We start from the raw sequence: 19,046 nt of genomic DNA, 5'->3' as shown, positions 1-19,046 counted from the left end.
CATTTATAATAATAGTTTATGGTAAGTTTATTTCCCTGATGTAACAATTTTAACCTGGGTGTCAAGCCTTCACTCCAATTTCAGGCACTTACAAAATGAGCAGCAGGAAACAATTGTTCTATTCAGAAGGGCAAAGATACAGTCATTTTATGGAAAGTCCTGCCAATGGGCCCTTTCTTCACTTTAAAGCAAAATAAAAGTTGAGAAATTGTTATTGTAATAGTAGATGTGGGTATAGTCATACTCATTAGGACTATAGAGAAAAGGATGTAAGACAAAGTGGGTGACAGGAGAATGTCAATGTCAGAACACAGGGAAAAAGAGACATCTACGTGGATGGCATGGAACCACTCAGCTTACTGCACCGTGGCAGTGACACCTTATGGCAGTAAAATCAGTTGTTCAGACTTACTATTTGCTTCTGTTAAGCTAATTGAGAACACATCTTTTGACTTAGTATTTGGTGAAGAATGCCAAACAATAAGAAGAACCGCTTAGATTTCTAAAAATAGGTACTTTGGGTAACATCCTATAATTAGTGCTTAAGCAACTTAATGTTGCATTTGGTATCTATCTGCCGCCCAGAGGTTCTTAACCATGACTATGTATTAGAATCATCTGGAGACTTTTAAAAATGCTGACGCAGATACCCCATGCTAGAGATTCTTTTTAATTGGGTTGAAGTATGGCCCAGGCATCAGTATGTTTTAAAAGCTATCCGGGTGACTTTATTATAAAGTCAGGTAGAGAACCACTGTGCCAAGCCAGAGTTTCTTAAGCCATGATCTAGATGAATTGCATCCACTGGAATCACCTACAATCTTTACTCAAAATGTGGATGACTACATTGCACCCAGCACCTACTAAGATAGAATCTCTAAGGTTGGAAGTCCAGGAAGAATAGCTGTTTTCTGGTTTTGGGGGGTGTGTGTTTGTTTTTGTCTACAGTCATACCACCCTGAATGCTTTTGATCTCATCAGAATTCCTTCTTCAGTTTCCTAATGATTCTTAGAGAAAATTCCTGAAGAGTCTGTAGAACTTGATCCATTTGACAGGCTCTTCAGATAAAGATGGCACCCATCTACTACTTCCCCAGTTGATATTTTACAATAACCATTTTCTGATTTATATGATTGTTCTGCAGTACAGTTTTCATTGGGGTAGAGAAATGCACTATATGTGATATGTATGTATGTATGTATGATACAGACATGGAGAGATATCATATATCTCTATCTGTGTGATGCAGGTATATGCATCTATAGACCTCCAGTACAAGTGTATATATATACATGTAGACACTGGCTATAATACAAATAGGAATAGTCTTGATTATGCCTTTAAGGGCCTTCCATTTCTTATTCTCATTCCCATGGCAGAGGAGGATTTCCTATGGCTGTATAAAGTATTATGGATAAGGCTCAAATGGGTGGCTACGCAGAGTCAAATTTCACACTCTCTGCACAACCCATAGAAACAGAAAAACCCAGAGACATTGGAAAAATATTTTTTGAGTACTTCATATGAGCCCTGATTATATATATTTTATAGTCCTGTTGTTATTAAAAACAATTCTTGAAATTCAAGGATCCTGACAGGCTTTCCAATGTGGAAAACCTATTAAAAAGCAATTTGAAATGCATTGCAGGTGAAATCACTTTTACCAAAGTGCAGATCATTTAATTTATTCTAAAGGCATATAATTGGAAAAAAAGACCAAATAGGTATTTTTTTCTTTTTACAATATTGTATAAATACATACTTCTTTATTCTAGCTTGAGTATGTGCATAGTTTTGGAAAAGTCCATGTCAGAAAAGAAAGTGACTTTTTTCTTTTTTCATGGACCTCTACAATATGTATAGTCTGAATTTTAAAAATGGGTTCTTAAGTGAAAACAGAAGAATAAAAAAGCAGAAGGTATTATTTATCTTGGCCTTGCCTACACATGTCAGAAAATTAAGACAGTGATGAATTACACATTACTGTACAAAATTTTATTGTCAGAGGCAAAATTCAAATTTGTTCTGTTTAAAATACAGAAGACAAATTTTCTCATTTAGAAAAATCCATTTTGTTAGTGCTTGGTTGTATCGGAATAAAAACTTCATGTTGAATACATACTGATTCAATTTTTAATGAATAATTTTAAAGTCATACCATATAAAATATTTATCTGCTAAACTAACACAAATTTACTTATTTGGTAAATGCTCTAGTAACTTGTATTTACTAAAGGAACAGTTACTGTTTCATTTCTAAATCATAAAATATTAGAAAGAAAGAAAGAGTTTCCTTTTGGCGTATTTTATATAAGTTTGTCCATTTGGGCAATGGCTTTATGAAAACGAACTTTGTTGCTGAATTAATTCAAGTTTATTAGAAATAGCCCACATACTATTTTTAAAAGATTATCTGGTGAATTCAGTTGTATCCAGTAGCCACTTATGAAAGCTCAAAGGCAGAATGTCTCGTCTTGCTCCAAGTAACTGAACAGTGTGTTTCATAAGCTTCATAGAACTAATGTGTTTCATTTTATAGTCTGAATTTGTTTTCAATGACTATCAAAATGTAAAGGGACTAAAATATAGCAAATGAAAATGGCAAGTATATTCATACGTGACAATGTGCAGGTAGCATTTAAAAAGGTAATTTGAGATTACTATTAAACCATAGTTTAGAAGGTAGAATACATTTGAGGAGGAATTCATTTGAAAAATATTTCGTACTTGAGAAGTGACAGATAATAAACTTATTTTAAATAAAAATGAATAAAGAAAAATTAATAATGAATGTTCTCACCCAGTAGGTCTTAGGTTATGTGAAGGTGGGAACAGAACAGTGTCCAAGAACAAACGTAATATTGTGAACCTAGTAGGGGTTAAAAGGACAGCAACCGAATGATTAAGTTGGAAGACAAATGCACTGCACATTCAAGGCAGATGTTCTTTACCGTAATATCTGCTATAAAACATTTCACTCTCTCATTTACTTACATGACACAATAAAAATGTGTGCGATTAGAAGTAAGTTGACCTGTGCAGAGCTAGGTCAAAGCAGTTATCTTAAAGTGTATCCACGCACAGCAGGCCAATGGAAAAGGTAACTTGAAGTAAATTCAGCAGCTGCAGTCCATCTACACGGTACCAGGCAGAAAGAGAGAAATAGTTCCCTGATCACTAAGCAAAGACTTCTGGCTAGACTAATAGGTCACCTCTACAAGCAGGACAGAGGTTTAACCTTATCTTTGGGTCCACTGGTAAAGAGCTTTTCAATCCATCCTCCCTTTGTACTTATTTTTCAAGGCTCGTTGTTTGCATTATCTAATTATCTGTTATAGCTTAAAACCCTGGGCGCCTCGGTGGGTCATTCGGTTAAGCGTCTGACTCTTGGTTCCAGCTTGGGTCATGATCTCATGGTTCCTGAGATTGAATCCAGGGTCACGTTCTGTACTGACAGCATAAAGCCTGCTTGGGATTTTCTCTCTCTCTGTCTCTGCCCCTACCCAACTCATTCCCCCACCCCTCTCAAAATAAATTTTAAAAAAACTCACTATGCAACACACTAATGTAAAGTGTTTTGATGAAAACTTTTATAGGCCATATGAAGTAACTTTGTTAAGAAACGAGGGTCAACCCAGAATGCATTAACATTTTTTCTCAATTTAGTCAGTGACAATGAAAAAGTAAGCAGTATTCAAATTGTCTATAGAGACTGGTCTGTATGGATAATCATTATGTTTCCATGCATGTAGGAGGCAGATTAATGACTGATTTGAGCCATGTAAGGCTTGGTTTGCAGGGTTTTGAATCCCACCTAATACCTATCACCAGTTATATAAACTGATCCCAACCCTTAACCGTCTCCCCATTGATAAGTTGGAACTAATGATATTTCAGTTTAGATGAGATGATGTCTATAAAGTGCCTGGCATTTCATAGACACTCAAATTTTTGTTTTTTTCCTATATTTTACCTTATTTAACATTAATAACATTAATATAGCACACAAAAAAATTCAGAAAAAATAAAAGATTGGATTTTCCTTTTTTCTTAGTGCATTAGTACATGAACTGGGAATGTGCAAAAGGTAGGCATCTTCAATGTCCTATCCTTAAATTACTAAATATTCAAAATAAAATCCCTTAATGTACTATGTTTCCAAAATCTGAATAAAATCATACTGCCTGCTAATAGGGCCATTTGTGAAAAACTTATCTTAAAAATAAAATGCAGGGGCGCTTGAGTGGCTCAGCCAGTTGAGCATCTGAATCTTGTTTCGGGTCAGGTTGTGGTCCCATGGTTGTGGAATCAAGCCCCGTTTGGGCTCTGTCCTGAGCGTGAAGCCTGCTTGAGATTCTCTCTCTCCCTATGTTCCTCTCCCCTTCCCTTCTATAAATAAATAAATAAATAAATAAATAAATAAATAAAACAAAATGCATATATTTATACATATGCAGTATACTTAAAATTAGAACATATTTTCACCAACTGCTTATTCTTAAGACTTATATAAGACTGCTTATACTTAAGACTCTTTAAAAATTTTTTAAACTTTGAAATAAAATTTTATAAAATCAAATTGAAAATAAAAGCCTCTGGAGTTCCCTTTTGTTAGTATTTTCCTGAATAAAAACTACAATAAATGAAATATTTTAATAAAAATTCCTTATTACTTCAAAGCAATAGAACTAAAGGTTACTCTTATTAAACTAAAATTTAAAATTCTAGAATATTTTATAAGAACATTTCTGTACTCAAAAGTTCCCACATACTAATTTGAACAAATACATTATTGCCTCTGATAAGAATTGTTGAACCTGCTTTCAAGAATATATGATTAACTTAAAATTAACACATTGTGAATATACCAATAGTATGCTAAAAGCATTTTTAAAAACTTGAACTACTTTTCTAGGGTAAACATTCTTCCTGTAACCTACTGATATTATTAAATTGCTCAAATAACTTTTCTTAAAGATAAATTCTATCCCAATTGATATCCTAATTATAAAGTTTAAACCATGTAGTTTTATTATATTTTCTAAACATTACACATTTTCTGTAAAACACAACTAAGTGCTGTAAACCAAACATTGAGAAGTACCCTAAAAGTTTTGAAAACTAGTGTACAAAAATACTTGCATTATCTATATCTAAAAATAATTTAGTTTTTCTTCGATAGAATGTAATTATATTTCATGTTTGCTCTTATTCTGATTGGTTCATGATTTATGTTTGTTTCATTTATTGTAATGTGAATTCTGCTCTTCCCTCCCTTCCCTTCACAAAGTGCTTTGTGAAATAAAATGTGTTCAATAAATATTTAATTAAATTGAATTTTGTCCTATATAATTAGCAGTGTCAAATGATAACAACCTGGCCATGACTTCAAGTAAAAGAAGAAAACAAAACAGGTGTAGGAATCTTAATTTCTCATTCTATAAACTTTTACTACTCCTTTCACATGTATATGTGGTTACCTCATGGTCATCCTGAGAATAATGGAGGTATTTTAGGTCTTCAATTTCTTAGGAAAAAAATCCTTAAAATTCTAATAGCCAGTAGATTTTAATTAAATATATCATTGTAAACTTCTTTAGGAATTCCTTTTCTGCATCTAATCCAGGACTGCAGTGGCACAAACACTATTTTTTCACAATTCAGTCTGCATAGATTTATAAACATTTTACCGAATATTATTTTCACTGATTTAGATGGAAACCATTTTATCTGTGGTCTGACCATCTGTTACTACAGATAGAGCCTTTCAGAGAAATATGTGTAAAAATAAAGCAAATTATCACCATTTTAAAGTCATATTTAAACAGTAGTCACTGAAAGATAATAAAAGGAAACTATAATCAATGAACCATATTTTTGTAACAATATTGGGCTGCTTGTATGGACTAAAGTGAATTGCTGATGAATATATCACCCAGTTGTTTGAATCATGCAAATTAGAAACACAGACTTTGAAAAATAATATAATTATTGTAGACATATTTCGTCACATATTTTAATGCTGCTTCTGGTATTAGGAAAATCTCCAGCTAATGCAACGGATAGAAGTATTTCAAAAATGCCTTTCTAGTTTAGTGGTAGGAAGGTTTCACTGAAAGCCCAAGGTTACTGTGCCTGTTCCCCAAATAACAACTGTATCATTTTAAATGATTCACATTTCTACTCTGAACCTCAGTTTTCTCATCAGACTATCAGGGCTAACATAAGTTATTATGTTTTTGAAAGGAGCCAAATTAAACAGCATGTGTAAAGCTCTTTGAAAATGAAATTCAATTTATAAATACATTCTAATCTGAATAAGCTTGTAAGATATTAAAGTTATATTTGTAAACAGTACTGCCACAAAAAGCCCAGTCCTATAATATAAATTATCTTAGAGATAATATAAACCAAAGTCAGTTTAAACTGCAGTTAAAATCTGGTTATTGAAACTCAGGAATAAGCCTACAATTGTAGATAGTAACCTTAGAGGTTGTGCTTCTCTACTTTTTTTTTTTCATCTTAAAGATTTTAAGAAAATCTTAAGGAAAAATGTGTAAAAATGGGGAAAAGTTTTTATTTACAAGTTAGTTAGTGATATTTAATATTCAGTATGGTAAATAATTTAGTCCTGTCTAATTGGAACCAAATTTTGCTGTGGTACATATATTGGCACAGTAATATGGTAAGCCTAAGTACTGAACACTTTCAACAGTTTGTTATTTCATGCATATATAGGATTTGTAAAGCATACAAAGAAGAGAAAAAAGATAAAAACTCTATGTAGAAAATAGAATTTTATAACTACATTTTACAGAATATTCCAAGAGATATCATTGGTCATTTTATTATTTTGAAAATATTACTTATTTAAACAACTAAAAAACGTTAAAGCCTGATATAATCTTCAACATTGGAAAGGACAAATTATTGAAAAATATGTAGAACAGAAATCCCATCTCAATGCCATTGATACTATTATACCGTTTAACAAACATTCTATGAGGTATTGAACATTGCACATAATTTACACATTTAGGATTTGACATTGTAGCTAAATCAGTTGTTCAAGGCCACTAAAATACTGAAAGAGGATTGAGATTATTAACAGTGGGGAGGAAAAAGAACTATAAAAGCCTTTCTAACTCAAATCTGGAAATATGATTTCGCTCAAAAGAATGTCACAACTAAGAATTTTCAATAATTCATGACACAAAATAAGACATCCACCTCTAATTTTTTATCTATTTATCTCTATTACATGAATCCAATGCTCATACAGTACATGTTTTGGACCCTTACGGCAGTGTGATATTTATTGTTGTCATGTCTCAGAACTTGTCCCTTATGGAGTTTACATATGTGTAAGTACTAGTTAAATTACATGACTTCTGATAGGTGGGACGACTTTTAGATTTAATGCTAAGTATTACTATGTCTCACTAAATCCACATAGTGTATTTAAAATTCACGTGTTTTAATTGAATGAAGTGCTGAAAAATTTAGGTATGAGTAATAGATATTAATTGCTAAAAAGCTAAAATTCAATTTTAGGTGATACTTGCTCAATGGATTAGGAAATTGCTACTTTTTATTAAACTCAAAATAAATCTATGACTCTGGTTTTAAAACACCTATTTTTTTTTTCCCAGTGTTCAGTGACGATTAGAATAGCTCTTTCTCAATAATTTGCAAGGAGACGTGGAAGAGTGGAGAACCTCAGGAAAATAGAAAGCGGTCCACAAACTTTTAGCTTAGGTCCAGTAGTTGTGCTGGTATTTTATAACGGCCAACTTAAAATATGTTCATTTTGGAGCATCTAAGCAACGTTTGGAGAGCTGGCCTACTGGGTGAGAATGCCATGTAAAATAAGCACTTGTGTTACATAACACACAGCCATGAGAAGGGCTACTTAAAATTCCCTGGCGGAAGACAGCTGTCAATGCCAAAGGAAGAGCTTTGCTCAAGGAAAGTGACTTTCATCGGAACGGACGGCACAACTGGCATCAAAAGTCATTAAATGGTATCAGACGTACTTGAGGTGCGGTCACTTAACGGAGGATTAGATCGACACAGACACAAAGACCAACACACACGAGAGAATTTTCAACCCTCTGGACCACCCAACATGAGATGGAAAAACAAACAAGATGGAAAAGAAACACCTTCTCAGCGCTGAGAATTCTTAAGTGTGCACAATTGTTTGATGCAATGGGAAGTTTGACCAAAATGATGACAGAATCCATATTTAGGATACGAGGCTGCCACTTTAAAGAATTAGAAGAGTGTTTATACATAAATTTTGTTTGAATTCATTTTCACGTAGTAGAATAGACCACTGTTCAGGAAGTAGATGAAAAAATCTATAACAGTTGAGAAATTTAGTCAGGAAATTGTCATGAAGAATAGCGTTGAGATAAATTCTTTTAAGCTTTTTCAAAGTTTGCATAAGTTTATAAAAAGAGATAAAGTTTCTTTGAAGAGATCCTTTGCACAAGTGCAGTGTGCAACATACTATATACATACAGGGTTTCCCTATGTACATATACATATGCATACACTATCTATATGCCTTTTTAAACGTACACACAGCTTTAACTCGAAGAAAATGAGTTAGTAACACAGGAATCATTGCAAGACAATCCAAGTGCTGAAATAAGTGACACTGATCACTTCAAGGGCTGTTTTACCTCTCACATCGCCCAGGACTAAGAATATAATTCCTTTTTAGTTTTTCTTTCATCGCAACACTGATTGTCATAGATAATCTTTGTGCTTTTGTATAATGCCCATCCTGGATGTAACAGATATTCACGTACAACATTGGACATTTTAAATAAGCATGCTGAACACAGGCAGGACCACACAACCATGCACAAAATATTCTGAATATGTTTTTCCAAACTGACTGTAACATCAACATGCACCACTATCATATTTGGTCCTGTACAGCAAGGAATGTACAGCTGAAGCAATCATGGCTAGTTTCACTTGCAAGAGTTTCTTTAGAGAAGAACACCCAGTAGAGAAACAAAACAGAATGAATGAAACAAACAAAAAATCCCCCAAAACCAAAAATTAAAAAAAAAAAAAGTCCTCCCACACGTTAACACTGAAAATCTGGCCATTTTCCACATAGCATATTTTCCTCATTCCATATAAAGCAGTTTTCTCCCAAAATTCTGAGTTGAATTGTTATAATAGAGCTATTAGTGTCTCAGAGCTTTTCCCAACCACTGGAAGAGCTCATCCTGATAGAGCATTTTCCAGCGCACATTGGCTTCAACGGTCTCCACAGCTCTCAAGAAAGAGGCAGCAGCTACTCCATCGTAATTCTTCATGAAGTTCTTCAGCTGAAAAGAAACATTTTAGAGTAGTAAACATACATGTCTCAGAGAAACTCATGGCCAACATATATAAACAAGATTGTATGTGGAACAAAGTGCCACCACCCCTACAGAAGGCCTACCTAATACGTGAAGCAATCTTACTAACAAAATGAAATATAAGAAATAGCATCCATTAGGTGTGAGGTAGTTTCTTTTGGAACTGGAAGGAAAAAAGAGTGGACATTACAGTTCAAAGAGCTCTGAATTCGGCTTCTTGTTTCATAGACAAATATTAAAAGAGATGTGTTTATATTTTCATATATGTTGAGGGGATTGTGGCAAAGGCTAGTTTTAATTATGAATCATATCCAAGGTACAAAATAGCCTTAAAAACTGAATATGAGGGTTAAAGTTCACTCTTTGTTGGTAGAGATAAAACTATTCCTTATTTTCCCCCAAATAAACAGTGTAAGGGCTTGACATTATCTTTGGTGGCAAGGGATTACCAGTTATCAGCTAGTGGAAAAAACTAATGATGCTATATGAAAACTGGACGGTTAATGACATTGCAATCACCTGAGTAACTCAACTTAGAAGGAATGAAGCAAGAATGTGGACTCATTTAGCTAGAGACGTTGAGCATTTAATTAAAATGTTATAATTTTAAAATGCATTGTTCTTCTTTTCATGGAAAGATTTTCTCTAGAGAGTTCACATATTCTGGGGATGTTTAGGGATTTTATTTCAAGATTAAATACTAGCAGTTTTTCTTTCTGTTTTATATATCTTAAAAAACTGGCAACCAACCAACAATCGCAATGCTAATAGGCGAATGTGAAAAATCAACTTGCAGCACAGAAACATTATGTGGTGTAATTAGTGTGGGGTGTGATTCATCACATGGTGGGTGCCACATGGAAGATATGCCAGGAGGGAAATGTAGTGCATCAAGATTGACTCAGGGACAGGGAGATATGGGGTGGGGAGGATGCAATTAAAATGGACTTTTTAATATCTTTCTGCGTTAATCTAGAAAGTGGTTCGCTGGTAGTTTGGTTTGTTTATGACAGCATTACTTTGATTACCTGATACGATGGGTTTTCTCAAAGTTTATCCTCTACTTTCCTACAAAGCCTTGTGCCCCTGCAGCATTAGCAGTAGGTAGCCATATCTCAGAGCTATGTCCTTTATAAGACTTCACAATCACTATGCTTTTATAACCAACATGTAAAATATCCAACATATAACAAAGATTTGTTGATGCTACCCTTAAAACTGATTTGACATTTTACCAAATTTACACATACTAAGCAGAAGAAGGGAAGACATTGGAATTCATTGAATATCTTCTATATATATATATATATATATATATATGCCTGTAACATGCTCACACATATCTTCAAAGGAAGTTGAATATAAACATTTGAATCATATTTTTAAACTTTAACTGATTAATCCAATAATTCATTTGTATTGATGTGTTTGGACTCATTCAGTCAATATTTCTAAAGCAACAAATAATACATCATGGTCTGTTTTGAATTATATTTTATTATAAAAATATGTATATTGCCATGCATATTACATATGTATATTACAGTGGTATTATTTACGTAGTATATGTCAATCAGGAAAAAAATTATCTACTCCTCTTGAAATATATTCTGTGCTATTACATACTTTCCTAGGCAGTACTAAATATGCCAGATAATGGTAAATGACCCTTTGGCAACCTTGATTCTGTGGAACATGCTCTTGGCCCCTTGATGAAATAGACGGCAAGACAGCCTGAACACATGAAGTAAAACTCTTAAGTCCTCCTCAAAGACAAACTATGGGTTTGAATATGAATGAGTTATTGACACAAAGAGTAGGTCAGATTACCCTGCAAAAGAACTATCAATAAAAAAATGTTAAGTGGTGGGTCCCCAGGGATTCATTTCCTAAATCACTATTTAAGTGCATTAAATAACTTCCTTCACGAGCTCAGAGAGCCTGAGGTAACTCATCTGAATCTTAGGAGTAGCTTATTCATCAGAACACATAAGGCCCAACTCTCCATAGCTGGCATAAATTGATCTCATACCCATATTCTTCCACAGCCTTTCTGACAAACGCATGGTGAGAACAGCCATCTAACCGGACCTGGGGTGTGATGATAGCACCTTCCAGACTCCTGCCTGACTTTATAGGGCCTGGGGTAGATGGAAGGCACTTGGCATTCCAGTTTGCTTCTTTCTGCAGCTCTTTGGTAGATTTTCTGCTGTTATTAGCTTTTATTGTTGTGTTTCCTAAATATTTATGCCATCTTGTGCTTTTATTTGAAAATGTTGCAAGTTTAGACATTTTTATAAAATAGCATTTAGTAACATGTCAGCATTGTTTGTGCTTCCCGTTCTTAGCCTAAAATTTCTAGACAGGTTTGTTAATTTCTCTATTAGAAAACATTTTAATATTAAAAAACCTCTTATTTTAGGGTAACCTAGACCCTAAGCATCACGAAATAAATTATTTGGAGAGTAAATTACACAACATAATATACTCTCAGTGACTATATAAATGAATTGAAGTAGCTATTGCCCTATTATGAGGTTCATATTTTCAACATTAAAACTGTAAGTGGGGTGTCTGTGATGCACAGGATCTATGTTCTTCCCCAGCCGTGTTGTAGATTAGGTTCAAAAAGGCAGAAAAACGAGTGCTGGAGAGAATTGCTTAACAGACATTAGTATGAAAAACTGTCAAGGGCCTCCGTGGCTCCCTCAGGTTGTACTTCCATTAGTTTAAAATTAAGGAAATAACACACTGTTTCATGGAGAAATATTGTTCAAATTGCTGGAGCCATGTAATTAGAAGGAAATTGCCAGTGTCAGGTACGAGAATGCAGTTTTGGGGAAGGGAGTTCGGGACAATACACATTTCTTTACTGAATGCCCCTAAGGCTGATGGGGATCATTAAAATCTCAACTGAGTTTTCAGAATTCATAAAGATGCTGATTCCCTTTTGATCTAGATACTCTTGAAAATAAGAATATACCCTATCCAAAGGGAGCATATTGGGTTTTCTGTTTCTGAGGCTCATTGGTTATGAGAGGATGAGTCTGGAATTTCCTAACCCCTTTTATTTTAATGAAAGGGGGTTATTAACAATACAAAGTAAACCCCCATACCACTCAACAACAGTGGTCCCCAATCTTAAACACAATGATTAGATAATGAAACTCTGGAAAAGCCTCAGGCAGCAGTTGTCCAACTAGAAAGTCAGCACGAGTAGCTAGATGGTGAAGGGATTCGTTGCTTATGCCATGGACAGTATTGTGAAGTTAGCTGCTTGCTGGATAATGGAATAAAAGCCACAATTTAGTTTCAGTTTTGAAACTGCACCTTTCATTATAGGGGTATCTTGGGACATTTCAAATAGCAATTAAATCAAATGGAAAAATATGAAATCCATGTGTGAAATAAATAAAACAAAGTGGTCGGCATATGATAACATCAAATTAATATCCATTTATTTTTTATTAAATTTTTTAATGTTTTTTATTTTTGAGAGAGAGAGAGAGAGAGAGAGTGAGCACATGAGTGGGGGAGGGTCAGAGAGAGAGGGAGACACAGAATCTGAAGCAGGTTCCAGGCTCTGAGCTGTCAGCACAGAGCCTGATGCGGGGCTCATAATCCCAAACCATGAGATCATGACCTGAGCCAAAGTCAGATGCCCAACCAACTGAGCCACCCAGGAGCCCCAAATTAATATCCATTTAAAAGATGTTTTCTCAGAGTACGTGGGTGGCTCAGTGGGTTAAGTGACTGACCCTTGATTTTTGGCTCAGGTCATGATCTTATGGTTTGTGGGTTCAAGCTTTGTGTCAGGCTCTGTGCTAACAGCATGGAGCCTGCTTGGGATTCTTTCTCTCTCTCTCTCTCTCTCTCTCTCTCTGCCCTTATCCTGCTCTCTCTCTCACTCTCTCTCTCAAAATAAATAAATAAGCTTAAAAAAAAGATATTTTTTCATGGCCTGGGTATTACTGAAGCAAGGGAATTATGAAAGATAGTTTGAGGAAGAAGTGGGAGAGGGAACAGGTGAAAGGCTGCAAGAAAGGGGCAAAGGCAAAGACAGGAGAGAAGACAGGAGAAGGAAGGGAGCAAAAACAGAGAAGGACTAGGGGAAGGAAAGGGTGGAAGAGATTTTTCACTTCTGTGTTTGACTTCTCAGGTTGTGAGTAAATGAATCTTTCACTCACCAATTATTGAATATAAAATCAAGGAATTAAAAGTACTTCCTTTGAATACAGAGAAAATTGGAAGCAATCATTCATTCAATCGTTCTTTCTTTCTGTTTCATATGGGTATGAAAGAAGTCCTTCCCATTTAGCTTCCTTTATTAAAAAAAAATATAGTAAAACATGTGCTACGGCTTTCAAAACCAAATCCTTTAGGGTTGGGAACACATAGCAAGGATAAAAATTGAATTTCAAATCATTACAATCAGAGACTTAGCTTAGCTCCTAGTGTTGCAGGGATCCAAGTGAGTGAATAGGGGACAATCATACAACATTGGGCAATATTAGAAGATGTTACGGATGGTGCCAGGGTTGATGCTTCTGGGGAAATGCTGCTCAATATGATTATCTCTGGGTCATAGCCTCAGGCGTTCTGTCAGTGAGAGCTGAGGAAGCTATGATTCTCAATGCCAAATCTCAGCTATATTTTACAACGGAGTTGCGCAATGGGCGAAAAAGTGAAAAATGGTCGAAGCCCAGCTCATCTGAATAATTTCAAAGTATCTATATTTTTTGCTCCCTCCTACATATTTATTCCTCCCCACTTTCCACCCCTCTGTGTTACAAATGTGAGTTAATGGTCAAAAAAAAAAAAAAATAGCTGATTTAAATTTCCATAGAAATAAACCAGATAAAAAAGGAAGGAAACATTAGATACACTCCAAACTGGACACTAATCCTTTAAAAAATTGTTTATTTTCATCAGTGAAATTCATGTGTAATCATATCAAGCAGAATTTTAAGCTATTAATCTCAAGATATATTGTCAGACACATTCTCTGTCACACATATGAATTCATTTTATTGAACAGACTAGATAGCATGAAGCATTATTATCACATCCAGTTATCTACTTCCTGTATAGGCCTGTCCACAAAGCAGTGAGACCCAAGTTCTGTACCTTAACACCAGCCTTGATCCTTTGTATCTAAATACTGAGTCATTGTGACAGGATAGTTTTGTTATTTCTAAACTGGGTTGTTCCTCAACTGATTGGATCAAAGATTTCTGGAGTAGAGTCCCCCAGTTTGGGAAACATTACATTTAAACATTTCTCGAAGGCATTTAATGTTTAATATAATAGAATTACGTTTGCAAATAATGAATTGAGTAAAGTCTTTAGCATGTATGTGTGTGTGTGTGTTTTAAAGAAATGGATATGAATCTGTTGAAAAAATAAATGTATGCCTTCATATGTTTATAAAAGAAAAGCATTAGAACTCATATTAAAATATTTACCTCTTTGAGTTCACTTTCAGTATTAAGAAATTCTGTAACTCCACTAATGAGTTTAGAATTCATAAATAATGCCTCCCCATACCTGGAAAGATGAAAAAAAAAAGGCTTTATGTTAATATAGGCAGTAATTTAAGAAATATTACTCTAAAGATTTTTTTAGAATACTTTTCAAAGGCTCCATTTGACTAATGTTATCTTATTGCCATTAAGATCTCTAAACATTTCAAAGTCATTTCTCTGGGTAGCAAGGGAGGTGAATAGAGATATGGCTGTGGGGCACCATCAGATGCTCAATCAGATGCTCATCTGATTTGGCTCAAAGTATTTTAGAGAGGTCCAAATTGTAGTAAACAAAAACAAAAACAAAACAAAAAAAAGAACTTAAAATTAGATTTAGTAATTATTATTATATTTTCAATCTAAGGACTAAGGAAGAAATTTTTTAAAACTTTCAACTTAAAGTAACCTAGTTTACTATAAGAAAACAAAAATCCCAAAAAAGGAAACGGGACTGTAAGATAAACTTGGGCATTATTAGTATGTCACACAGATCCTTTGGTCTGGTCAGTTACAACTGACATTGACATTCTCCTTTTTCATGCTTAAAAACTGAGCCAAATTTCTTTGAAATGCTCCCAAAATATTAGCATTTTTTTCATGTAGGCATTAAATTAAAATTTTGAGTTGTTTATTTGGATTGCATAATCCTTGTACCACAGATATAAATTCCTGACTCTTGACCTATAGAAAGGAACAATTTGTGTCAGTGTGTTGGAAGGGTTTCTCATTTTACTGATCTCTATTGTGCTAAGGATACCTATCACAGGTTATCTTTTAGGACTTGTTAAATTGACAATATCTTAAGCCTAATTGTTACAGATGGCAAGGAAAAGTGGGGAGTATATGTAGTTTTCCAAGTGTCTGGCTTGATTAATTGGTGGATTATTTACTGAGGAAATGAAGACAGGAGGAAAATGATGGGTTTAGCTTTGCAGGTACACCTCAGCAGCAGGTCCAAACAGACAACTCTCTTATCATAGGGTGAAGCTTAGGTGAAATGTCTCAGTAAGAGATATAGATTTGGGAGTGACTGAAACCATTAGAGTAGATGGCAACAAAAGCCAGGGAGAATCTTTAGCACAGGAAATAAGGAGCATCTTGGACAGTGCCTCCATGAATTCCAGTGTTCTAGGATCGATAGAAGAGTAGGGATGAAGAAAATCCTATTTTTCAACACTTCCATATCTGTAGGTATGTTGAAATCTCAAAGTTTCTATCTTTAAGTTAGAGATCAGGGACTCTCAGTGAGACAAAATAAACATATCAAGAACCAAATGTTTTTTCGTAGGGACTAAACTATACATCTACCATGCTGAACTCTGATATACAAAACCACTCCCTAAAGAAATTGTGTATTGGCAGATATTTGATACTCCTTAAAGTGAACTGCTTGTATATACTAATTTCGCTTTCTGTCTGATTATTCACTACATTATATGCATGACAGCAAAGCAAGTTCTAATCTTCCAATCATTCCAATTTCTGAGCTGCAAATACAAAAAAGTCAGTGTGTCTTCTAGGAATATTAGTGCTTTCTGACAATGAAATATCTGTAGATAAAAATGTGTTTTAATAGGATACATTCATTCAAATTGAACTATTTATACAAGGGCAACTGATAAAGTTGTTTGTTAAAAACAAAGTTTACACACCAATTTTTAAGAGATAGAAAACAATAGGTCTGCTTACTGTATGAGGACATTTAAGTTTGAAAACATGTGGCATCTACATGCCCTTTAATAAATTAAATTTCAAAATGCCATACAGATTGTCAGAGTAATAAATCAACATTCATTACAATATATTTAAGTACATAATGAAATATTTTCTTAAATTGAGGCTGAAGAATTCTCACCATGAAACAAGATGTCTCAGGAATGAATTCTACTGCACCTAGAACTATACAATGATTCAAATCATGGTTTCATTTCAGGTGTTGATGGTATTTATATTTAAAGGAAACTCAAACAGGGGCGGCTGTCAATTAAGCTTCTTACTCTTGAATTAGGCTCAGGTCATGATCTCTCGGTTGGTGAGATTGAGCCCCACATCAGACTCTGTGCTAACAGTGTGGAGCCTCCTTGGGATTCTCTCTCTCTCTCTCTCTCTCTCTCTCTCTCTCTCTCCCTCTCTCTCTACCCCTTCCCCACTTGTGCACACCTTCGCTTGCTCTCTCTCAAAACAAATAAACAATTAAAAAAAACTTTAAAAAAATAAAGGAAACTTAAAACAATTCTACAGCAGTAAAGTTTTCTTGTTATATAAATAATAATTGTATCTGATTTATAAATCATTTTTTCCATAACACATTCAGAATATAGAAGTTTTATGATATTTCTTCAACCTTAGACAGTTTAACAGAGTTTCCACAAAAACTGTACTGCTAAACCTTTTTAGTCCCACATTTCTATATATAATCGCAGTTTTTAATCTTCAAAACATGAATAATGCTATAGAATTGTTAAAATAATTCTGAGTTTCCCAGAAGTGGCAACACCCATATTAGTTGACTATTTTAAAATCTAATTCTATTATCTAAGCCTTGGTTTTAACACAAAAAGTCGGGTCTTTATGTCTCATATATCACCTCTAATTTACTCACTCAAGTACCAATGAACTCTTATTTCTACCTGGTATTTAATATCTTCCATTTGTCTCTAAAAAACTTCCAGGCAAGGTCTCGGCCATGTGGATTTCGAGCGACATGGATTATCACATCAATTGCATCTTGATCCAACACCACCTCAGAATTTAGTGATAGATTCAGAAGCCTTTAAAGATAGAATTGTAGGAAAACTCTTAGCCCAATAACTTAAGCATTTTTATAAAACTTCAAAAAATTATATGCATTAATTTGTCATATATTTCAAAAGAATAGACCAGTTTAGACTTTACCAACACAATTTATCAATAGAACAACTTTCTGTTTATAGAAGGGGGAAAAGCAAGTTCATAATATTTTAATTAACTTGTTAATTAAATTCTGAAAAAATCTTGCAGGTGGAAAATTACAATTCTCTTTTAATGACCTAAACTTAGTTTTAAAAATCTTTATAGTAAACATTTCCTTTTATAATGAAACACTGTCTTACTGTTTAGGTAGAAACAGAGGTATATCTTTCAATTCAACTAGCTTTAGTCAAGTCAACATGGCCGTTTTCCTTAGCTGTAGAAAGTATATTTTAGAGTAACTACAATATACTCAAGGAAACACAATCAAATTCACAATAGGTTGGTTAATAGAGAGTACTTTTATTACACAAATAGATTTAGAAAATCAATTGACCCACCTGTTTAATAAGTTCCTATCATCACTGCAAGTTAAGGCTTCCAATAATATTTTCTTCTCAGAAACTGCTGTGGTAGAGTGGAATTTCATCCAGATGAATTCCCAGACATCCTCATCTAATAGTGAGACTCCTGTACAGTAGACGATGTCTCTAACATTTAGTGGTATTCTAAAGAAGCAACCCATGGTGGTTTTCTGTTAATGAAAAGCTTCATAGCATTTAAACTAAAGACAGATGTTGCTTTACTACAGTCAATTTTTAAAAAGATGATTTTGCTAATTAGTTTCTACCTGAAAGAGAATGATATTATATAGTAACAGTATTCAAAAATATTGGCAAGTGAGTGAATAAAATAACGTACTTTATGTAATGGTAGTTTTAAATGCAATTTTTGTTTCCACTCTTGATACTCTATTTAAACAAAAACCAGAACACAAATGCTTAAAAAAACAGTGCAAAGAGGATGCTTTGTATTTCCACAAACAGTAATATACTTATCAACCAATGATCGTGCTGTCATAATTGGTAGACCCAAGAATGACAAGAAAGCCCAGGTTGAAGGGACTAATTTGATTAAAACAAACACTTTGTCCTAAATTCTTAGACAAGTCTCTCTAAAATTATTTTTCTCAAAGAGCTCTTCAAGTTTTGGAATCCAGAAGATTATCAATACAGGTAGTAAACAGATATAAGTAGTAAATTTTAAGAAAGTAGAAATTTCTTTTTCCTTACATTTATAAAAGTAACTATAAAAGTAGACTAAATTTTGACTTTGACTTCAAAATAAATATTGCAGTGGGAAACTGAGTGGATTTAATTAGTCTTGGCCATTTATAAACTGTAA

At 34.0% G+C, this 19,046-nt stretch overlaps 1 protein-coding gene across 1 annotated transcript in view; it reads right to left on the bottom strand.

Moving 5' to 3' along the window:
• Positions 1-4,702: 4,702 nt before the first annotated feature.
• The window catches only part of TRHDE (thyrotropin releasing hormone degrading enzyme), a 384,591-nt gene continuing 370,247 nt past the window's right edge, over positions 4,703-19,046 (bottom strand). Inside the window, exons 16-19 of the mRNA XM_078449668.2 lie at positions 18,203-18,370; positions 17,543-17,683; positions 14,853-14,934; positions 4,703-9,354 (exon numbers count right to left, since the gene is read on the bottom strand). Of these exons, the coding sequence (XP_078305794.1) occupies positions 9,211-9,354; positions 14,853-14,934; positions 17,543-17,683; positions 18,203-18,370 (535 nt within the window). The 3' untranslated portion in view covers positions 4,703-9,210. The remainder of the gene's footprint in view (positions 9,355-14,852; positions 14,935-17,542; positions 17,684-18,202; positions 18,371-19,046) is intronic.

The sequence above is a fragment of the Panthera onca genome, chromosome B4 (genome assembly GCF_046562875.1).
Source record: "Panthera onca isolate mPanOnc1 chromosome B4, mPanOnc1 haplotype 2, whole genome shotgun sequence".
NCBI classification, from domain to species: domain Eukaryota; kingdom Metazoa; phylum Chordata; class Mammalia; order Carnivora; family Felidae; genus Panthera; species Panthera onca.
The sequence above is the reverse complement of the archived record's forward strand: the minus strand, read 5'-3'. Positions and strand labels throughout refer to the sequence as shown.